The sequence below is a fragment of the Oryx dammah genome, unplaced genomic scaffold (assembly GCF_014754425.2).
Source record: "Oryx dammah isolate SB20612 unplaced genomic scaffold, SCBI_Odam_1.1 HiC_scaffold_27, whole genome shotgun sequence".
NCBI classification, from domain to species: domain Eukaryota; kingdom Metazoa; phylum Chordata; class Mammalia; order Artiodactyla; family Bovidae; genus Oryx; species Oryx dammah.
Genome location: NW_024070211.1, coordinates 73747172 through 73770530, shown reverse-complemented (window position 1 = coordinate 73770530; position 23359 = coordinate 73747172). Strand labels below are relative to the sequence as shown.

At 36.7% G+C, this 23359-nt stretch overlaps 1 protein-coding gene and 2 pseudogenes across 2 annotated transcripts in view; 2 read left to right on the top strand and 1 right to left on the bottom strand.

Moving 5' to 3' along the window:
- The window catches only part of RAB3GAP1 (RAB3 GTPase activating protein catalytic subunit 1), a 125323-nt gene that overhangs the window by 25861 nt on the left and 76103 nt on the right, over positions 1-23359 (bottom strand). For both annotated transcript variants that reach the window (XM_040228502.1, XM_040228503.1), the window contains exons 9-17: positions 22522-22603; positions 17227-17295; positions 15603-15676; positions 13003-13095; positions 12413-12582; positions 10013-10102; positions 8853-9025; positions 7455-7509; positions 6237-6608 (exon numbers count right to left, since the gene is read on the bottom strand). In XM_040228502.1, coding sequence (XP_040084436.1) covers positions 6237-6608; positions 7455-7509; positions 8853-9025; positions 10013-10102; positions 12413-12582; positions 13003-13095; positions 15603-15676; positions 17227-17295; positions 22522-22603 — 1178 coding nt within the window. The remainder of the gene's footprint in view (positions 1-6236; positions 6609-7454; positions 7510-8852; positions 9026-10012; positions 10103-12412; positions 12583-13002; positions 13096-15602; positions 15677-17226; positions 17296-22521; positions 22604-23359) is intronic.
- On the top strand, positions 317-1160 carry LOC120854486 (annotated as a pseudogene).
- Positions 1310-1620, top strand: LOC120854485 (annotated as a pseudogene).

Below are 23359 nucleotides of genomic sequence, written 5' to 3'. Positions count from 1 at the left end.
AAGACAACTAACTTTTGAAAAATAGATAAAGATCTTGAACAGGCACTTCACCAGGAAAATATCCAAATGGGCAATAAATATATGAAAATGTATTCAGTATTATTATTCATCAGAGGAAAAAAAAACATAAGATAGTACCAAAACACCACCAGAAAGGCAAAAATTAAAATGACTGAAATTATGAAGAGTACAGAGAAGGGAGTGGACATATGTATGCCTATGGCTGATTCATGCTGATACATGGCAGAAACTAACACAATATTGTGAAGCAATTATCCTCCAATTGGGCCACCTGGGGTTGGTGAAGGTTCTTAAGATGGCTGGATGGAAACTTGCTCTAAAAGCCACTGACTAGATAGCTTTTGGGGAGATCATCCCCCGAAACCAGAAGGCCGTGGCTAACTTCTTGAAGTCCTGGAATAAGACCCTCACTTCCAGGTTGGCTACTCTGCCTGAGAAGCCACCTGCCATCGACTGGGCTTACTACAAGGCAAACGTGGCAAAAGCTAGCTTGGTGGATGACTTTGAGAAGAAGTTTAATGCCCTAAAGGTTCCTCTGCTGTGCTTAGTTGCTCAGTCCAGCTCTTTGCAACCCCATGGATTGTAGCCTGCCAGACTCCGCTGTCCATGGGGTTCTCCAGGCAAGAATACTGGAGTTGCCATGCCCTCCTCCAGGGAAGCTTCCTAACCCAGGGATCGAACTCAGGTCTCCAGCATTGCACGTGGACTCTACCCACTGAGCCACCAGGGGAAGCCCAAGTATACTGGAGTCGGTAGCCGATCCCTTCTCCAGGGGATCTTCCTGACTCAGGAATCGAACTAGCGTCTCTTGCATTGCTGGCAGATTCTTTACCAGATGAGATACCAAGGAAGTCCAAAGGTTCCTATACCAGAGCATAAACACACTGCCCAGGTGGACACTAAAGAAAAGAAGATGTGAAAAGCTGTGCTGAGTTTTTGTCTCTCACAAAGACGAGGATTCAGGACTATGAGAAAGAGTTGGAGAAGATGAGGAACATAATTCCATTTGATCAGCTGACCACTAAGGACTTGAATGAAGTCTCTCCAGAAACCAAATTAGACAAGAAGTACTCCTACTGGCCTCACAAGTCAATTGAGAATTTATAAACTTGAGTCTGGGAGAAAGCTCTGGCCCTTCAATTATAAACTGTACATTAAAAATAATAACATAGGGAAGGCCGTTGTGTTGTACTATCAGGTAGAGAGACGGAGTTGTAAATCTTGGAGTGAGGTTCTACCTACCCGAGGCCGCTGATGTGCGGAGACCCTGGGGGAAGCCACCATCACCATGTCTGACCAGGAAGCAAAACCTTCAAGGACTTGGGGGATAAGGAAGGAGAATATATTAAACTCAGAGTCACTGGACAGGATAGCAGTGAGATTCACTTCAAAGTGAAAATGACAACACATCTCAAGAAACTCAAAGAATCATACTGTCAAAGACAGACAGTTCCCATGAATTCACTGAGGTTTCTCTTTGAAGGTCAGAGAATTGCTGATAATCACACTCCAAAAGAACTGGGAATGGAGGAAGATGTGATTGAAGTTTATCAAGAACAAACAGGGGGTCATTCAAAGGTTTAGATATTCTTTTTTATTTTTTTTCTTTCCCTTTAATCCTTTTTTAAAAAAATAGTTCTTTTGTAATGTGCTGTTCAAAACAGAATTGAAAACTAGCACCCCTAAAACATCTGGTAATTTGAATTCTAGTGCCCATTATTCATTATTGTTTCTTTTCATTGTGTTGATTTTTGGTGATCAAACCTCAGCCCCCTCTCCTTTTTAAAAATTACAGGTGTACATAGAGATACCACCTTTCCCAGGACTATACATTTGCAGGCTTGTGATAAATAAGATCAATTAATGCAAGTGTTCCTAATGAATTTCCAATTGGCCCTGAAGTTCTAGCATGTGACTGCTTCACTCCTGGACTATGAATTTCAGTGGGAGATGGAAGTTTTTCGGAAAACAGAACTGTGGAAAATGACCTTTCCTTAACTTGAAGCTACTTTTAAAATCTGAGGGTCTGGACCAAAAGAAGAGGAATATCCAGTTGGAGTCAAAATGACAGAGAATAATGACTAACTCCAAAGATGGCTTCACTGAAGAGAAGCATTTTAAGATGAAAGAAAAATCTTGTCAGAAGATCTCAGAAAAGATCTAGTTTTCCTTAGCAGTTAAAAGTTATTCGTGCAGAAGTGTATACAACAGAACACTGCTCTTTTTTACTTTATTTATACTTTTTGGCCGGGATATGGGTTTTAAACAGACAGTGTCTGTACCAGTTTCACTAAAATAAACAAAATATGTGTAAAAACCATAAAAAATAAAAACAACAACATAGTAAAAATATGATGCTTCAATTAAAAGTTTAAAAAAATAAAAATAAGGCAGGGATGTTATAATCACATACTATGCTTTTTGTTTTATTTCTTCTTGCATATCTATTAAATTGTGACTTATGTATTATTCTGTTTATATTATGCAGTCAACTTAATCTAAAATATTGCTTTGCCTTAAAATACTATGTCTGATATTAATAATAGATCTTTTGTTTATTAGTTATATGCCCTAACTTATTTCCTTTTATCCATGCTATATGTTTGTGGTTGAGGTATTTCTTTAGTGAGTTCCTACAGTTGTTTAATAATGAAAAATGTATTACATATATTTCCTTTCATTAAAGCATCACAAAATACCTTATAAAAAAAATGTGTGCAGAGAAGAGTTAACATAGCAGGCCTCAGATTACTCTCCTCAGAAAGGCCTGTTTGCAAAGTTGGCTGGCTTGGCTGGCTTCTGGAAACAGGGATTTTGGCAGAGTCCTACCATATTCAAAACTGATAAAAATGGTTTATTATGCCTGGTGGCTCAGTGGTAAAGAATCCTCCTGCAATGCAGGAGACACAGGAGACCTGGGTTTGATCCCTGGGTTGGGAAGATTCCCTGGAGAAAGAAATGGCAACTCATTCCAGTATTCTTGCCTGGGATATCACATGGATAGAGGAGCCTGGTGGGCTACAATCCATGGGGTCACTAAAGTCAGACATGATTTAGAGACTAAACAACAACAACATGCCTAAATTTTGTGCACACAATATAGTTTATGCTAAACATCTACTTTCCTTCTGGGAATCTGGAATTTTGGCACATGCTAGGCAGAAGATGCCATGTGACCAGCCCCAATAAAAACCCTGACCACTGAGCCCCTGACAAGTTTCCCTGGTAGACAACATTTACATGTGGTCACAACCAATTGCTGGAGTTAAGTGCATCTTGTTTGACTATACTGCAAGGAGACTCTTGGAAGCTTGTGCTTGATATCCTCTGAAATTTGTCCCATATGCCATTTCCTTTCTTCTGATTTTGCTTTGCATCCCTTTGCTGTATTAAGTTACAGCTGTGAGCATGATTATATGCTGAGTCCTATAAGTCCTCCCTAGTGGCTCAGAGGTTAAAGCGTCTGCCTGGAATGCGGGAGACCTGGGTTCAATCCCTGGGTCGGGAAGATCCCCTGGAGAAGGAAATGGCAACCCACTCCAGTACTCTTGCCTGGAGAATCCCATGGAGGGAGGAGCCTGGTAGGCTACAGTCCATGGGGTCGCAAAGAGTCAGACACGACTGAGCAACTTTACTTCACTTTACTTCACTTCACAAGTCCTCCCAGCAAATCGTCAAACCTGGGAGTGGTGCTGGGACCCCTGACAAACCAATTATAAGTGATTATGTGGCATAAACCACAATTATTTTGTACTGTTGGAGGGAATATAAATTAATTCAACCACTTTGGGAGACTGTTTAGCAATATCTACTGAAATTCAAACATATTGCTACCACATAGCCCAACAATTCTACTCTTAAGTATATATCCAAAAGAAATATTCAACTTATAAGAATGTTCATTTATTTATAATGACTTTAGCTATAAACAACTCAAAAAAAAAAAAAAACAAATCAAATTCCATCAACAGGTGAATGAAAAAAGTGAAAGTTAGTCACTCAGTCGTGTCCAACTCTTTGTGACCCCATGGACTGTAGCCCACCAGGCTCCTCTGTCCATGGAATTCTCCAGGCAAGAATTCTGGAGTAGGTTGCCATTTCCTTCTCCAGGGGTTCTTCCCAACCCAGGGATCAAACCCAGGTCACCCATATTGCAGGCAGACTCTTTACAACTGAGCCACCAGGGAAGCCAACAGGTGAATGGATAAACAATATATTTTAAGAATTGAGTGGCATAGAATACTATAAAGTAATAAAACACGCACAAATATTGATTCATATGACATGGATGAATCTCACAGATGGTAGTTAAAAATGGACAACACAAGTGTATACAATTCCATTTATACACAAAGAGCAAGCAAAGTATGATTCCATTGATGATACTCAAAAACTGATAAAACTAACCTATGCTGATAAAAGTTATAAAAACAGTTAACCTGGAGGGGAATACTAGGCTATGGCATTTCATACATCTGGCTATTTAAATTTTAGGAAATTATATTAAATAAAAAATTCAGTTTCTCAGTTGCACTAGCCACATTTCAAGTATTCCACAGCAACATATAGATAGATAATGGCTATAGTACTGGATAGCACAAAATACTCATGTTCATCTTCAAAGAAAGTTCTATTGATCATTGCTATTCTAGGATGATGAAAATTTTCTGTATCTTGATATGAGTAGTAGTTAAATAGGTTTCTAAATATGAAAAAACTCAAAACTATTCACTTGAAGTTTGTGCACTTTAGTTATAATTTATAACTCAATAGGTAAGTAAATAGACATGTTTTTAAAATAACTAGAAGAAAACATATACAATGTATATAACAGATTATTTATATTTAAAATATAAAGGACTCATATAAATCAATAAGAATAGAACATCAACCTAAAAGAAAAATGGAATACAACTTACAGGGAAGGATAGCTGTAAACATATTAAAAAGACACTAAGGTTCATCAAAAATCAGAGAAATACAATCTAGAACATTGAGATACCACTTCTGCCCATCATATTTGCAACAGCTTTTATGACTGGTAATGTCAGTTTTTTATAAAAAATTAAAATATGAATACAAGTAACATGAGCTCAAGAAATGTACCATATAATTTTGCTACTAAAATCCTATAGTCCCAAGACAGTGGCTGGCATATACTAGGTACTCAACACATATATGTGGAAGGAAGGAAGTGTTAAAAGAAAGTTGGGGAGATAGTGGTATTCTCTTATTCCTATACTCATCAATGATGGGGTATAAAGTAGGTACAGCCCTTTTGAAGAGGAATTTTATATCTTATATATTTGTTTATATAGAAATTCCTTATCTCCCTTGGAGAAACACTCATATGTGAAACAGATAATACTGAAAAACAAGAATTTATACTGTAGCATGATAATAGCAATAAGCTTCAAATAACATTATGCATTAAGAGAGGAAGAGTTAAAATAAACTATGGCTCTTCCATGCTATGGAATATTAGACAACAATTAAAGAGATGAAGTAGATCTATATGTAATGACATGAAGAGATCTTCAAGTTTTAGGTTAAAAAGCTATATATCAATACACAGATTTTTAAAAATCTACAAAACTATGTACCATATGCATACGTGTACATACATCAATGCATAGAAATAGGTATAAAAAACTATAACCCAAACCAATAATAATGGTTATTTCTACAGATAAGAACTGGAATTAATGGGTGGTGACTTTCACTTTTTCTAGATTCAGATTTTCACAATAAAATATACTTATTACCTATGCAAAAAAAAAAACCCAAAAAACCCCCAAACCATTGCTCTTCCTTAGGTCTTGAGCTGTTGCTATTCCATTTCCTAATGGTATAAAATGTGTTCAAACTACATATTGAACAGATAAGAACTAATTACATAAATCAAGCATTTTAACTTTTGTTCTTCCCACCAATATTTCTGGATTTTGGTTTTTTTTTTAAACATCCGAAGAACTAACAGGTCACTGTATACATGATGAAGTACTATCTACTGAAACTTCAAAACATTTCTCAGCTGCACAAATAGTAGACCTAAAAACCCCAATAGTTTATTTAGATTTCAAATCTATAGATCTTTAGACACAGACTATTTAAAGAAGTGCCTTTATCCAAAGTAATCATCTCCTACTAGGATAAAGTTATATAAGTAACAACAACAACAACAATACAACTTAAAGAACCAGTCCCCGTCCCACCTGGGTCACTGGAATGTAGAGAGGTTCTCCATTATGTAGCAGTGTGAGTTTCCCATGCTGATGGAGTCGTCCTTCTGGCTTTAAACTTGCCATCTCCTTAGGTCCTCCTTTCTTGCCACTCTCTTGTCCATTTCCCTTAAGTTCTTCAGTATCACTTAGGCATTCAAAAAACTCTTCCTCGCTGTCACTCCAAGAATCCCATGATTTTCCCACCTCTCCTTTGTCCTTATCTGCCTCTCTCAAATTATCTGGCCCCAGCTGATCTCCAGATTTTCCAGCATCCCCTGAATATGTATTAGTCACATTATCTGAAGGACTTGTCTTTCTCCCCTCATCACGTGCCTTCTTTCTTTCAATACAACAATTTAACATCTTAAGAAAAGAGAAACAAAATTATTTATTATTTTATTATTATATTTATTATTATATATGAATTGTTAGTCAGACATGCATGGGTCCCAGCCATATCCTGGACAGAGTTATTTTTCCTTCCCCTTCCTGGGCACTGGTGATCAGAACATACCCAGGGACCCTGGCTTTTGTGGTCAAGGATCCCTAAGTTACCAGCCTTGTTAGGAGTAAGCTAGACAAAAACTGCCAGCACAGGGCACCAAGACCTAAAAAGTGACTCAAAGTAATAACCCAGGGCTCATTACACTGTGTTTATAGTAAACCAGCATTGCAGTTTTTGCCTGCCCTCTGTGGGCTTTGCTTGGGTGCTTATGGGTAAACACCTGTACACAAGGATACAAGTTATATAAGCTAAAGCTGTCAATCAACTTATCAAATAACACAAGACACAGGGAGAGAATTTCCACCACTCTGAAAAACCAACCCTACCCCCACTTCAGGGCAGTTTCTGGTTTCTAGACTGCCCATTCTCATCCTTTCATGGGAGCTTATGTTCTCTTTGCTTAATAAAACTGCTGCTGCTTAAAACTGCTCTTTATCTCTCGAATGAATTTTTTCCTTTGCAAGGACAAGGACTGAGGAAACTGCTGTTCCACCAGTGACAGTTACAGTAAAAATTTATCCAGTGCCTGAATATTTTCTTTTCAGTCTCCACCCTTTCCCTGGACCTTGGTGTGAATGACAGTGACTTAAGTAACCTATAGCAGCACAATGAAAACAGCTTATAATCTATTATTATATTTAATGTCAGAATAACTTGACCTAACCACTGTCACAAATTATATACTGCCACTGGGAAATTTTTACCTGTAGCTTCTGATGCAGTAAACAGCATCTCAGATCTGGGGGTCCACTTGCTAATCTATCAAATAAAGTAGTAGAAAAAAGCTTATCAGTAGAATTGCTTCAGATATGCATATTTTTATACCACCATATATTTAAACCACATAGATAAGAGAGCAAAACTAGACTTCTACAAATTAGGCAACTTGGAGCAAATAAAATTAAAAAATCAAAATTTATTTTATTCTCCTAGTCCATAATTTACCAACAGCAAGTACAACAGACAAAACGCAACAGCAAAGTAGTGATAGCTCTCAAGCTAACAGAAACTTAAAAAATTTAAAGCCTTGAAATCCACCCTAGGAAGTAGCTAGCATGCAGTCTTTCAGACACTACAAAAGAAGTTATACTATTTATTCAGTTCTCAATCATTATGGTAGATTCTCAATATAAAATCCATTAATCTCCACCTCTCTTTTGCTGAAGGGAGCCTGGATTTCCTCTACTCTAAATGAGGTGGTTCCCAGTAATTAGCCAAGAGAGAATCCAGTTAAGTAGAGGTTGGCAAATGACTTAGGAGTAAACATTTTTGGATCAGTTACCATTTTGTATTACCAATATCATGATTCTCTTCCCTTAGTTTGAGTAGGATGGGCAAATGAACAGTAACCTATACAGTATCAACATATATGCTAAACTCTTTAAATGAAATGTCAACATAAGCTATATAAAAAAATTATAGGTAATATTTAACACCCAAACTTCTGAACTCTAAAGATGTTTTCTCTCCAACTAAACTAGTTAACATTTTGTTATATTTCTTTCCAATTATTTTTCTATACATATTTCTATATATATTCTCTGTATTTTCTAATATTCTCTATCAGCATAGTTGAAAGCACTGTATACATTAACACTACAGTCTACTTTACTATAAATATTGTGATCATCTTCTACGTTAACAGGGATTCTTGGAAAAAAACTCTCCATTATAGAAATACATGATGATTTATTTAACCACTCTTTATTGGAAAAGACCCTGATGCTGGGAAAGATCTAAGGCGGGAGGAGAAGGGGACGACAGAGGATGAGATGGTCAGATGGCATCACCGACCCGATGGACATGAGTTTGAGTAGGCTCCGGGAGTTGGTGATGGACAGGGAAGCCTGGTGTGCTGCAGTTCATGGGGTCACAAAGAGTCGGAGACGACTGAGCAACTGAACTAACTTAATGTCTGATACTTAGATTAATTTTTTCTTCCCATTATAGTGAACACCAATGAACAGAAATCATATCCTAAGTTTCTTATCATTTTCTTGGGGCAGATTTCCTACAAGAGGAGAATTAATGAGTCAGAAGTCAAATTTTGCGAACAAATAAAAATACTATCTATCTCTACAATCAGGAACTGAAATTATTACCCTGGGATCAGAAAGTTGTTTTCCCATCTGAAACGCATTTCAAGAACAAATTCCTGCCAGAGATGTGCCACTCCTTTCAGTCCTCCATGGTAGAAATTGATCATACAAAGACACAAAGCCAACTTGTATGTTAAACTATCAGATGGTGCAGATTTGAACTGATTGTAGAGACTCTAAATTTAACAAAATAGAAACAAACAAAACTTGTTAACAATATATTTACATGTACGATCAGACACTGTGTAGGTAGAGATTTTAATACCTGAAATTAATCAGGCTTTTATCAAATGTCTAAAACATTATTGCCTCAATTTTTCTTAGGCAGCTCCATGTTTTCAAGATCTCTACAAGGATCAAAATGCGACACTCTATTTTAGTGAGGCTAAAGGTGCAGCTTTAAGTTTCTTCTGTGAAATCTTTAAGAAATACTCTAAATTTATGTGTTATAAAAATCTTATAATTACAAATGAATACATGCTTGCGGCAGAAACACAAAATCACAACTGTATAAACTAAAAATGTAAAGCCCTGCTTTTCCTTCTCACTTCATGAAATCACTTCCTAACAGTATTGTTAACAATTTGATATATCTCTACACCAGTCATTTAAACTTATTTCTCAATTTATCAAAGACTTCAAAAAGGAAAACATGAAAATTTTACTTCATTTTACATGTTACTCTATTAAAGAATTTTCTATTCTGTCTAGTTTTGAAATACAAAGAAGAATCTATTGCAAAACATAAATTTGATGACTTATGAAAAGTTTAAACTGAAGGACATCCTATAACCCATACACACAGTATATTTTTTCATTATTTCCAGAAAACTTCTTTAACCCAAAATATGTACCTATGTTAACGTTCTATAGTAGGTCACTGAATGGAGGCCATGATCGTCCCTCAACCTTTCCTAACTTTTACAATAAAAAGATCCTTATTTCACAACAGAGAAAGTTTTATAGTGAATGCTAGAAAATTATCATGTTTTCCTCATCCAAGTCTTTGTTAAACTGAGGATGAGCTTAAATGACAGGTATAGAGACATAAAACTGTTTACAGTAGTCATTGCTATGAGGTAGATTTCATGACTGTTGCTAGAAATATAGCAAAATCCCTAGAAATTCAATGCATTTAAAATATTTAACATTAATCAACTTACATATTCTTCACTCTCTAGTGGAGGATTACTATTGTCTGTTGAAGAAGTCCCATCTAATGGTTTCTCAGAAGCAGCATCAGGGAATAAGAACTTATGTGAAAGAAAGAAAATAATCACATTTTCAATGAAATTTATTACTTTGCAGACTTTTGTAACTCTTATAAACACCATTTGACATTTTAACACTTGTGTTTTTAAAACAATGAAAATGCTCTTACTGTATTGGCCAGTTGGTTCTACACTATCTCAAATATTTTCTATTTTTCTCCAAAAAACAAGAGTGACTAGTCAATTTTAAAATAAGATTTTTCTTAAATGTAACCACCAGGTTCTGTGAATAGCTTAGTTCACAGAAAGCAAAACCAGAATCTGTGTACTATGATTTCAGGCTCATCCAAGGTCATTAAAGTTTTTTAAAAGTGTTATTATTAAATAGATAAAATTATAAAAGAAAAATTTTAAATACCCAAACACTTGTGAGGCTCCATAGAGAAATACAACCCACAGGTTTTCATATACGAAATGCTACAAGTATGACATTAAAGACCCATAATTTTATCTTACGAGATACTTACAGAAAGTGGGAAGCAGACTAAACCTGTAATGACCAATGTATCTTTTCTACGTGATTTCTGTTAATACATGTGAGGGTTTATGTGAGGGTGAGCAGAGTGGTTAAAAAACAAAACTGCAGTGCATACAACTGAGCTACATAATTGGAATAAAATCTCTTAAGGATATATCCTTAAGAAGGGGCCTTCTCTACAGAAATTTATTTTCCATCCTTTAATCGCTAATCTCCCCAAGTGTCCTGTGGTACCGCTGACATGTAATTCCTTCGCATACTTTGCCATGTACTACAGAACTGAACAGAACATGCTCAAGAGATTTTCCCAGTGGTTGTGTATGGATGTTAGAGCTGGACTGTGAAGAAAGCTGAGCGCCAAAGAATTGATGCTTTTGAACTGTGGTGTTGGAGAAGACTCTTGAGAGTCCCTTCAACTGCAAGGAGATCCAACCAGTCCATCCTAAAGAAGATCAGTCCTGGATGTTCATTGGAAGGACTGATGCTAAAGCTGAAACTCCCAATATTCTGGCCACCTCATGCAAAGAGTTGACTCATTGGAAAAGACCCTGATGCTGGGAGGGATTGGGGGCAGGAGGAGAAGGGGACGACAGAGGATGAGATGGCTGGATGGCATCACCGACTTGATGGACATGAGTTTGGGTGAACTCCAGGAGTTGGTGATGGACAGGGAGGCCTGGCGTGCTGCGATTCATGGGGTCGCAAAGAGTCGGACATGACTGAGCCACTGAACTGAACTGAACAGAACAGAACACGCTGAAGAGGTTTTTCTTCTTAAGGAGAGGAACAACCAAGTGTCAACATCCACTAGTAAGCACATTTATACACAGTATCCTATTTTCATACCACTACATGAGCTATGTATCAGTGCCCACATCTCTTACAAATAAACAAACTAAAAATCTGGCTAAAAAGTCTTGCTCAGATAAATAGCAGGGCTAAAACTAACTTCAAGTTTTCAAGTCCTATATTCTTTCCATTGCACTACTCTTAAAGGTTTTTCCCAAGAATGTCTTAATGCACAGGCTGTCAGAAGTAAGATTGTAACTACAATTATAGTAAGAATAGCTAAGATTTAGCAAAGTTCTATTAAATACCAGTGTAATAGAAGGTCCTTTAATGCATCCAACAACCTCATAGGCTTTTATTAGATTCACTTCAGATGAAGAAAGTGAAGTTAAATGGCTTGTTTAAAGTCAAACAACAAATCAGGATTAACCTTGATGTGTATGGTTCCTGGGCTGGACCTGTTCCACCAACCTATACCTAGGGGACACCCTAGCCCCTTCTAGTACTTGCTATAAAGTTTTCAAGAATACCATTTTGATCATGTCAACCTCCTGCTTAAAGTGGCATTAAACTGTAAGATGAAGTCCCATGCTTCAGCAAGCACTTCACCAGCTACTCTTCAGTCTCGTCCTTGACCCCTCTCTGGGAAGTACCCTGCAATCTACCAGATTATCCAACATGCTCTCTCAGGCCTCTGCAATTCGTCCACTTCTAAACCTTCATCCATTTATGACTAGCTCAACTGTCCCCTCTTTGTGAAGCTCTCCTTGATTCCCACTGCTCAGACAGACAGATGCACCCCTCTGCTGTGTTTTCACAGGCCCTTTGCCAGAATTCTTACATGTAACATGGTATTGTAATTACTGTTCATTTTTCTTATTCCCACTACACCAGTGGCAATTCTGAATGTGGAGACTGTGTTTTACTCATTTTATATCCCCATCCAGTACCTGCCACACAGATAGGACTGAATAGATAATAAATGAGTGCGCATACAGACACATAAAAACATTACATTTAGTTACCAAAAGAATAGTATTGAGGACATCATTATTCAGGGGTGATTCTTCCACACCTCTGTGCTTCCGTATTTTCTTCTTTGCAGTGTGCACCATGTTAGAGACTGATAATTTATGAATTGGAACTGGTGCAGGCTCTGTCAACTTTGACAAAGCATGAGTTATATCAGCAATTTCTATAAAAAGAATAGAAACGAATATATATTACATCATCAACCTTAGCAGGTTAAAGTGATGAATAAACTGATGACTGTACAGAATACTTTAGTCACTCTTTTCATCAGTGACTTTTCATTAATACACATGTTCAGCTTTATACAGATGCATGATTAACAAAGGTGTAACAATTTCTGCCCAGGAACTTCAAAAATAAATCTCTGAAACTCTGTTTTTAAAAATATCTTACATTTTCTTATTAATCACACAATGTTTTAAGCTCAGGGTATAGCCAAGAGAAAATGGTAGCTGTTTAGTTCATCAAAACGTGATTCCCTAATATAACCTGAATGAGAAAAATGGATGAAGAGTTGCTGGAGAATATGTGAAAGAGTTAGACATTTGAAAATAACTTTAAAAAAGAGAAAAAGTTAAGTCACCTCTCCCTTCTTCCTCAAATGTGGATCGTCCAAGAATCTCATCAGTTGACTCCTTTCGACGGCAAATTTTAAAAAATTCAGTGACAAAATCACCTACACAGAAAAAATGTTACTCATTTTTGAAATGTAACTGAAAGAAGTCAGTCCTATACATAAATATACATGTCTTTTCACAAAAGCTATTAACTAACATATTGTTTTCCTGGTGGTTCAGATGGTAGAGTCTGTGGTGCGGGAGATCTGAGTTCAACCCCTGAGTCAGGAAGATCTCCTGGAGAAGGAAACAGCAACCGACTCTAGTATTCTTGCCTGGAAAATCCCATGGATGGAGGAGCCTGGCAGGGTATAGTCCATAGCATCGCAGAGTCAGATATATGACTGAGCAACTTCACTTTCACTTTCAACATATGGCAGAAAAAAAAACATTCAAGGGAACTCTACTCAGTGCTCTTCACTAACCTAAGTAGGAAAGAAATTTTAAAAGAGATATATGTATACATGTAACTGATTCACTATGCTATACAACAGAAACACATTATAAAGCAACTATATTCTAATAGAAATTTTAAAAAAAAATTGTGAACTCTTGCATGATCTACCTGCCCTTCCAGTCAAGAGGTTGACATCTGAGCAGGGCCATGAGATTAGTCTTCACCCAGTATAAAAAAAAAATGAGAGACATCTGCCACTCTTGTTGCAGTTCTGGTCATAAAAATGCATTAAGTTTGACATTAAAAAAAAAAGAAAAAGAACCATTCAGTTTCTCCACCCAATGCAAAAACTTAATCCCATTTCAAAGGTAGCCTTGGCTTTACTTTCCCTCTATGTCCCAGGATATTAAAAGTTTTTTCTTATAATTCCCTCTAGAATGAAAGGAAAAATAATTGGACATAGTAATATTAAGCACTTACTATTGGCCTGAATAAGATAAATAGTATCTTCTCTCATGCAGTTGGTGGATCTAGTATTTAAAACAAGGTCTATCCAACTCTAAAACATTTCCTATCAACCCTCTACCTACCTCCCAATGTTCTTATTGTTTTAGTCACCAAGTTGTGTCTGACTCTCCACAACCTCCTGGAAAGCCTGCCAGGCTCCTCTGCTCATGGAATTTCCTAGGCATGAATACTGGTGTGTAGCCATTTATTCTCCAGGGCATCTTCCCAACCCAGGGATCAAACTCACGTCTTCAGTGTCTCCTGCATTGGCTGTCAGATTCTTTACCACTGAGCCACCAGGGAAGCCTCACTACTTCCCTATACCTCAAGACAAAGATGGCAGGAATTTTACCTTATATACGTAAATGCTAATTAGCATTTAATGAATAACATGATGAATGATACAGAGCTCAGGAAAAAAAGCTTTACGGAAATGCCCCAATACTGTCATCAATAAATATTTAGTAATAACTCCATCAGCTGAATGGCAACGTATTACATTGTATGAAATAAATGTGGCATGCATGAACACAGAAATGGAGAAAATAATTTTCACATCCACTAAATATGAGAGAGAAAAAGACTGAAAAGAGGAGACAGGTTCAGAAGACTTCATGAAAGAGACATTACCTACAAAAGCACGAAGAGAAAGATAATTCTAGATATGGGATATAATAATTATGACCTGAAGAGTGAATGATAGTTTTAAAAGTATTTCTATAATGTTATAACATTTCTATAATGTTACAGAAATGTTCTATATGTTCTAAATGTTATACAAATACATTTCTATAATGTTATGTCAGGGTTTCCCTGATAGCTCAGTTGGTAAAGAATCTGCTTGCAATGCAGAAGACCCTGGTTCAATCCCTGGGTCAGGAAGATCTGCTGGAGAATGGATAGGCTACCCATTCCAGAAGTCTTGGGCTTCCCTTGTGGCTCAGCTGGAAAAGAATCTGCTTGCAATGCAGGAGACCTGGGTTCGATCCCTGGGTTGGGAAGATTCTCTGGAGAAGGGAAAGGCTACCCACTCCAGTACTGGCCTGGTGAATTCAATGGACTGTATAGTCCATGGGGTTGCAAAGAGTGACACACGACTGAGTCACTTTCACTTTCACATATTGTTATTTCACTTCAAATATCCCTATGACATGTACAAGATTATTTACACCTCTTTTCCTCTATCAGAAAATATATCTGCAGATACAGTACAGAGCCCTACAGAAAGGCTCTAATAAGATCATCAAATTCAGTGTTCATCCTTGTCATATACTGCAAGCATATAGGGATGACAAAAGACAAAAAGGGGTTCCACTAACCAGAATGGAAGAAGCAGAGTATGCCACAGAAGGAAAAAAAGAAGTGACATAAAGCATTAGGAAAATAAAACTCAGATCCTGGGAAAACATAAGAGAATTTTGAGGTGTAGACTGGTTAAAACTAAATGACAAGAAAGTCTGCCAGTATTCTTTAAGAATAACCAGAAGGAGTCACTGCTGTTGACAAAGATTAATTTTTAATGATGTTAGGAGGTCACAATGTAAAAAACTTAAAAAAAATTTTCAGATAGGTGAAATAAAGTATAAAGAATACATCCAGTGTTCCTGATCTGGAGAATAGACAAATACGTGGTATTTCGGGAAAGGAACATAAATATCTTACCTAGCAAACACTGAGGATTATCAGCTTTTCGAACTCTAACAGACCAATGGGGAGCCTGCATAGGATCCAAATCACTGAAATGCAAAATGATAAACACAAGATCCTATTTACAGCAATCTGCAAAGTTCATAAATTTAACAAAATGCAGTCTTAATGAAAACATTACATAGAAGGGCAAGCAATCCATTTTGCCTCCCTTAAACTTACTGCTATACACATGCAGAAGACCATTTAGATGAGTTTTTAAAAATAAAACCTTAAGACAAAATTCTTAGACAAAAAAGTACAAAAGGAAAAACCAAAATCAAAAAGCATAAAAATGATTCTGATCAGGTAACATACAATGATAACCTAATGAGAATATTTTAGAAATAAAACAAAATGAGAAGCAAAAATGTACAATAATCCTAATCTGTTTTTTATTACACTATTTATTAATAAAAAGAAAACTATAAAAATTTGCACAAGATCAAGTGCCCATTTTCTCAGTTAAAAAGATTATGCTGCATTCGCTTAATGGGATATTATGCAGTACTTTACAAATTGACAACACAGATCTACATCTATTTAATGAATAACTGTATTTATGAATAAAGCAAATTAATATATAAATTTATACTTTAAAAAGAAATACCCTTAAATGCTAACTGGTTTTTTTTGTTTTTTTTTTTTTAATTTTTACTTTACAATTCTGTATTGGTTTTGGTATAGATTGACATGAATCCACCACAGGTGTACATGCGTTCTCAAACATGAACCCCCCTCGCACCCCCCTCCCCACAACATCTCTCTGGGTCATCCCCGCGCGTCAGCCCCAAGCGTGTCATATCCTGCATCAGACATAGACTGGCATTTCGATTCTTACATGATATTATACATGTTTCAATGCCATTCTCCCAAATCATCACACCCTCTCCCTCTCCCTCTGAGTCCAAAAGTCCGCTATACACAACTGGTTATTTTTTAAGTAACAGAATTGTAGGTTATCTTTCTTCTTTATACCCATCTAAATTATCTGATTTTAAAAGCTTGTGTTACTTTTACCATCAGAAAATAGAACACATTTATTTTAACTATTTTTTTTAAAAGTGTCCTATTTCTCACTGTTTTGCATCAAGCATGAGAAGATACCAAAATTACATTCCTCTTTCCCCACATTCTTCTGGGATAGGGCTCGCTGCAATTTTCAATTTTTTCCTGTGCCATTTTTCCATTGCACAGGAGTATATGATACGGATGTTTTGTTATTTATGGCATTTAATGATCAAATGTTCTTCCTACATATTTTAATGACCATCATCTCTTGAAAGTCCTTATCAAATGTTCTTACCAGCTACAAAAATTCCAACAGAATTACACACTGACTCCCAAACTAACTAGAGACATCTTTGCTAAACCCAAGTAAGATTCACACTGCTCATTACCCTGGAACTAAGGATCCTGTCTCCAAAGTCTACAGCTTAAAACACACTTCTAATATACATCAGTCAGTCTAAAAACTGATCTTTAAAAACAAAAGCAAACAACCATACCAGAAATTGATTCAAAGAAAAATTGCTAACCCACTGGGCAGTTAGTCTTTTGAAATCTGTGACTCTCAATGTACTATTTTTAACATACTTACGAATAAACATCATTATCCACAATGGTACCTTCAGTCAGGTGAGGCCATGTAGTTGCTAAATGGAGTTCACTGAAACAAAACATATGATATATCTGAAGTTTTAATAATGTATATATACTCTGATTCAACAATTCTACTTCTAGAATTGTATTCTCAGCAAATAACTGGAAATATGCCCCAAAAAGTATGCTAAAAATGTTCATGATTTGTAATATAATAAAACTGCAAGCACCTGGTTTAGCAAATGGTGGCATGTTTATATTAATGTCTGCAAGAAAAAAACATGCTATACATAATAATCAAAAAGTATAAGTAAACCAAATGTTTGTCAGTTGATGAGTTAAGTAAAATGTAGCACTATTCCACAGGACAGCTATGGCCACAAAAAGCAATGATACACTGATTCACGCTACAATGTGGATGAACCTCTAAAAGATGCTAAGTGAAAACGCCAGATACAAAAGGTCCCATGTGGTATAATCCAACCTATATGAAATGTCCGGAAAAGGAAAATCCATACAGGCAAAAAGTACATTAATATCAGTCTAGAGCCAGAGGCGAAACTGGGATAGTGGGGGCAAGAGGTGGGGTGGGGGTGGTGATAGTTAACAGGCGAGGGGTTTCTTTTTGGGGTAATGAAAATGTTGTGGAATTAGATACTAATGATGGTTGCACAACTCTGAACCCTAAAAACACTAAATTGTATACTTTAAAATTGTGACTTTTATCGTACGTAGGTTATATCTCAATTTTGAAAATATCATTTTAATATAGTTCAGGGATTGGCATACTTTTTCTACAAAGGACCCTCTGGGAAGTATTTTGTGCTTTTTATGGGCCATGTATCAATTGTCTGCTATATTCTTGTTTTTTTCTTTTAAAACCCTCAACAATGTAAGACCACTTTTAGTCCCTTGTTGTTGTTGTTTAGTCACTAAGTCGTGTCTCTTTGTGACCCTGTGGACTGTAGCCCACCAGGCTCCTCTGTCCACAGGATTTCCCAGGCAAGAAAACTGGAGTAGGTTGCCATTCCCTTCTCCAAGGGATCTTCCCAACCCAGGGATCTGAGGTAATAATAATAATAGAAATAAAGTACATAATAAACGTCATATGCTTGAATCATCCTGAAACCATTCCCCACCCTGGTCTTCCATGAACGCCGTTTCTGGTGCCAGAAAGGTTGGGGACAGCTGCTCTCTAAGGCTCTCGGGGTCCATCATCTGGAGGCATTGGTGCAGCTTGACCTTGAGGTTGACCATCACCAGTCTTCCTGATGAAGGAGATCTGGGAGGGGAAGTCTCATTGTCTCACGAGGTTGGGGAGCATGATTTCCGCTATAATTTTCTTGGGTTGAGACTTCACCCCCTGAGCCTTTGGTGTGCTTGGGGTGGCTTTCCCTGGTGAAGACCCATGAAGGGTAGATTGGCTAACAGGCATCAAATTCTGAGCAGATCTGCTGGAAGCCTGGTGCAGGCTCTGCTGGAGGCTGAGCGGATCCCTAAGCTCCACTGCATCAGAAGGGGTGCGGCTTGGGAAGGGCATGGGATGAACAAGACCTAACCCCGTGAAGACCATCCACGGTGCGTACAGATTCCAGGCACATTCACGGGCTAACTCTAGGGACATCTTTTGGGCTGCAGTTTCACCATCCAGAGTTTAGCCCGTTAAACTATGGTAATTTAGCTCATTATATATATAAAAACAGGCCACTGGTCAGATTTGGTCCACAGGTCACAGTTTGCTGACCTCTTTTTAAAGATGAAAATTAAACTGCAGAATAACAAGCCACAAAAAAATGTATGATGACATACATTTATAAAATAAATAAAAATACTGTGCAGAAAAGAGTTACCATACCAGGCCTAACACTGAGAAAGGATTACTTGCAAGGCTAGTCCCTGGTTTGGCATCTGGGAACTTGAATTTCAGGAGGGTTCTTATCATTCCTTGTGCCTAAATTACCTGTGCCAAAAACATGGTTGATGGAAACACCTGGTTTTCTTCTGGTACATGCTAGCCAGAGGGTGCCTACATGACCAATCTCTGATTAAAACTTCTAAGTGCTGAGCCTCTAGTGAGCTTCCCTGGTAGACAGCCTTTCACACATATTGTCACAATTCATTGCCGGGGGAATTAAATGTGTCCTGTGTGACTATATGGGAAGATGAAGTTTGTCCTTCATTTGCTCTGGACCTCACCCCATATGCCTTTTCCCTTTGCTGATTTTTGCACCATATCCTTTTGCTTAGTAAGTAAGCATGAGCACAGCTATAATGTTGAGTCCTACAAGTTCTCCTAGCAAATCAACTTGAGGGTGGTGTTGGGGGGATCGGCTGCATATATACACATAAACATGTATATATACACACTTAATTCATACATATGAAAAATGGCCAGAAGCACATATAGCAAGCTGTTGTCCATGATCACCTGTGAGTAGGTGATTATAAATTTAGTGATTTTTTTTTTTTCCCCTCCTGTCTAGATTCTGATCTCACTTGTTATATTTGGAGAATACAGAAGTCAAAAGGGTCAATTACTTCATTTCTCTGCTCTTCGGTGATGCTTGACTAACTGGTAACTGCAGTCTGAGAATCTGAATCTGTAAGCACAATTAGGAATTCACAGTGGGCCAGCACTCCACAACAATGCAGTATAACCCGGGTTATGAACCAGACAACTAGGCAGGCTTGGCTCAAGGCTATTTTCTGAGCCTGGTTCTACAATGGTCCCAATTAAACATTCGAGTTACTAAGTATCTATCCAATAAACTGATTTTTTGCTTGAATTAGAGTTGACTATTACAGTTTGCAACAAGACAATGTGACTACTAAACATAGGGTTTTTGCCCATTTTTACATTTTTTCTGCACTGAACATGAATTTATTATTCATAATAAAATTAAGGTAAAAAATGACCACAAATAATATGTGATATCATATTGTTTAAATGACTAGAATGATTTGAAATTTAAAACTATACACTACTGAATTTTTTAAAGTATGAACCTCAAATTCAATTTCTAAGCTTTTATGATTAAGTCCTCTCCTCTCCCTCTAACTATAGAAAAATTTCTTTGACAATGAGACAAGATAATGAAAAAGGCTCATTTCCTCTTTCACTATTAAAGATGCCTTTTCAAAAGCATTGTGCCCACTATATTTGCTAATCAGTCTGATTTAAATGGTATGCCACACGCACCATCTTAGCCTCAACTTATTCCTGTGTCCTTCAATCACTTGTTCCTTTGCTGACTGACTCCTCATCACGATACAGATTTGGAAGAAATATTTAATAATTAAAACCATCACACTTCTATCAGATCAGTTTATTGCTCTCCCCCTAAAATCTTCTCTAAGTAAAATTCAAATAAATGACCCCACTGGAGCCACAATTATATCTGTATCCACCCCCACAGCGTTTCTTGCTTGCTCACTGCATTCTAGCTGTGACAGCCACCTTTTGTTTCCTTCAGTAGACTTCCCAAGCTCTTTCCTGCATCAAGGTGCTTTGCACAGGCTCTTCCCTGCACCTGGAATGGTCGTTCTCTCATTCTCTGCCTGGCTAAATTCTAATTGAGACTCAGAGTAAATACCCTTTCCTTTGAGAAAACTTTACTGACGGCATACAAATCTAAACTAGTCACTCATTTTACTGTCAATACTTTCTATACTTTTCCTTCAAATTATTCCATAATTTATAATTCTAAGTTTACTTAGGTGATTAGTTCATCTATTTTATTTAATTAGACTATAAATGCTGAGAAGGATCAGTTTTACTTACTTCAGGATCTTCCTCTTAGCACAGTGTCTGGCACATATAATAAATATCAATTTTTAAAAGATATCCACTTTACTGTCTCCCTTAAGTGATTTTAAGTTAAAAGTATTATTATTTCTACATTTAACTGAGAGTATTAAAGAAGGCAAAAGGAGAAGAGGGTAGCCGAGGATGAGATGGTTAGATAGCATCACTGACTTAATGAACATGATGAATTTGAGCAAACTCCAGGACAATAGTGAAGGACAGGGAAGCCTGGCGTGCTGCAGTCAATGAGGTCGCAGAGTAGGACATAATTTAGCAACTGAACGACAAAATGTGAATATATATATTTTTTAAAATAACCAAATAGTTTAACAAATGAGATAGTTTTTATATAAGCACTGTTTATATTTTCCAAATATTTTGCTATCACTGATGAAGTTTTCTAACCCCTACATTTTCTCACGAAACAGTTGTTTTTATTCTTTTTTTTAAGTTCAGTAGCTCTTCTAGAAAAGCAATTGGGTAACCTATAAGGTCACCTTTGTGTCTCTAAGTCTTAATTGTGAAAAAGTGGCCAGGAAAAATGCAAAAAATTGTTAACTCTGGGTGATGGGACACATGAAAATTTGTGTTATATGACAATGTCTGTGCTTTTCAATATTTAAAATGTTTCCCCAAAGTAGGCCAAGAATCACTTCTATAAGGAAGTGATTCTTTATACATTAAGTGTATTAATATACACTTAATTACATTAATTATTGTATATTACTTTATATTATATATTACATTGATGTATTATATTAATATATACTTAATACATGAGGAGACATTACTTTGCCAACAAAGGTCTGTCTAGTCAAGGCTATGGTTTTTCCAGTAATCATGTATGAATGTGAGAGTTGTACTGTGAAGAAAGCTGAGCACCAAAGAACTGATGCTTTTGAACTGTGGTGTTGGAGAAGGCTCTTGAGAGTCCCTTGCACTGCAAGGAGATCCAACCAGTCCATCCTAAAGGAGATCAGTCCTGGGTGTTCTTTGGAAGGAATGATGCTGAAGCTGAAACTCCAGTACTTTGGCCACCTCATGGAAAGAACTGACTCATTGGAAAAGTGTCTGATGCTGGGAGGGATTGGGGGCAGGAGGAGAAGGGGACGACAGAGGATGAGATGGCTGGATGGCATCACTGACTTTATGGACGTTGAGTCTGAGTGAACTCTAGGAGTTGGTGATGGACAGGGAGGCCTGGCGTGCTGCGATTCATGGGGTCGCAAAGAGTCGGACACGACTGAGCGACTGAACTGAACTGAATACATGAAGTGTATTATATATGTTTTACATATTACTTTAAAGCCTCTTTTACTTCTTAAGTTACAGAGGAAAAAAAAAAGATGGACAGATTATTACATGTAGGTCTCTATTTCCAGCACTACATTCATTCCAGGAGGTTGCAGTATTATAAAACACAGTAAAATCAATATCAAATAGAATTTTTAAAGTCCCATAATTCAAATGATATAATGAAAGTCACACCTAATGGGATCTTCACAGGCACCAAATGGTAACTTGCCAAATTCCAGGCCTCCCACTTCTCCTCCTACAAGGGCATCTATATCTAAAGAAGAAAAAAAAATTTCCAGAAGTTAGCCAAAAGTGGAAAATAAAGAATTTAAATTTAGTTATGTCAACCTTTTGAGAGATTATAGATTTAAAACTATCTACATTAAGACATAGCAAGTTAGAGAGCAAGCTGTCAGATATTAGACTTTCTCCAAGAATGTTAGAGTGAAAAAAAAGGAAAGTTATAGTAAAAGGATACATTTAATTCCTGTTTGTAAAGTGCTATATTCAAGCCTGCATTCTAAATTTTACCCTTCTGAAACAGTCCTTAAATACTATTCAAGAGAATATTATTCTTGTAAACTTAAAAGATTTTCTAAGTATGTGATTAATGTTATCTAAAAGAACAATTAAATAAGTATTAAAAAATTTAATCATCAATCTACACTCATCAGTTTTGCTGTTAATAATTTCAGAATAGCCCAAATTAGTCATCATTAATAAAACTTTAAGCTGACAGTATGGAAGTATCTGAAGCACAGAAAAGAATTTCCATTCCATTATGAATGGTATCTGAGATTAGAGGAAAATTTAGAACGTAAATCACCCCTTAGTTTCATCCCTCTTGAAGAATAAACACTTCTAAAAGACATCAAAAAGATCTGTCTTCAAAGTAATACAAATGGTTGTTTTTAATTATTCACACAACACTGTGAATTACTAAAGTCTACTGTTAAGTTATGAATGAACACTTACAGATTCACTAAAATCATGCTTGACAAATACCTACACCCTAACTAAATTATTAAAA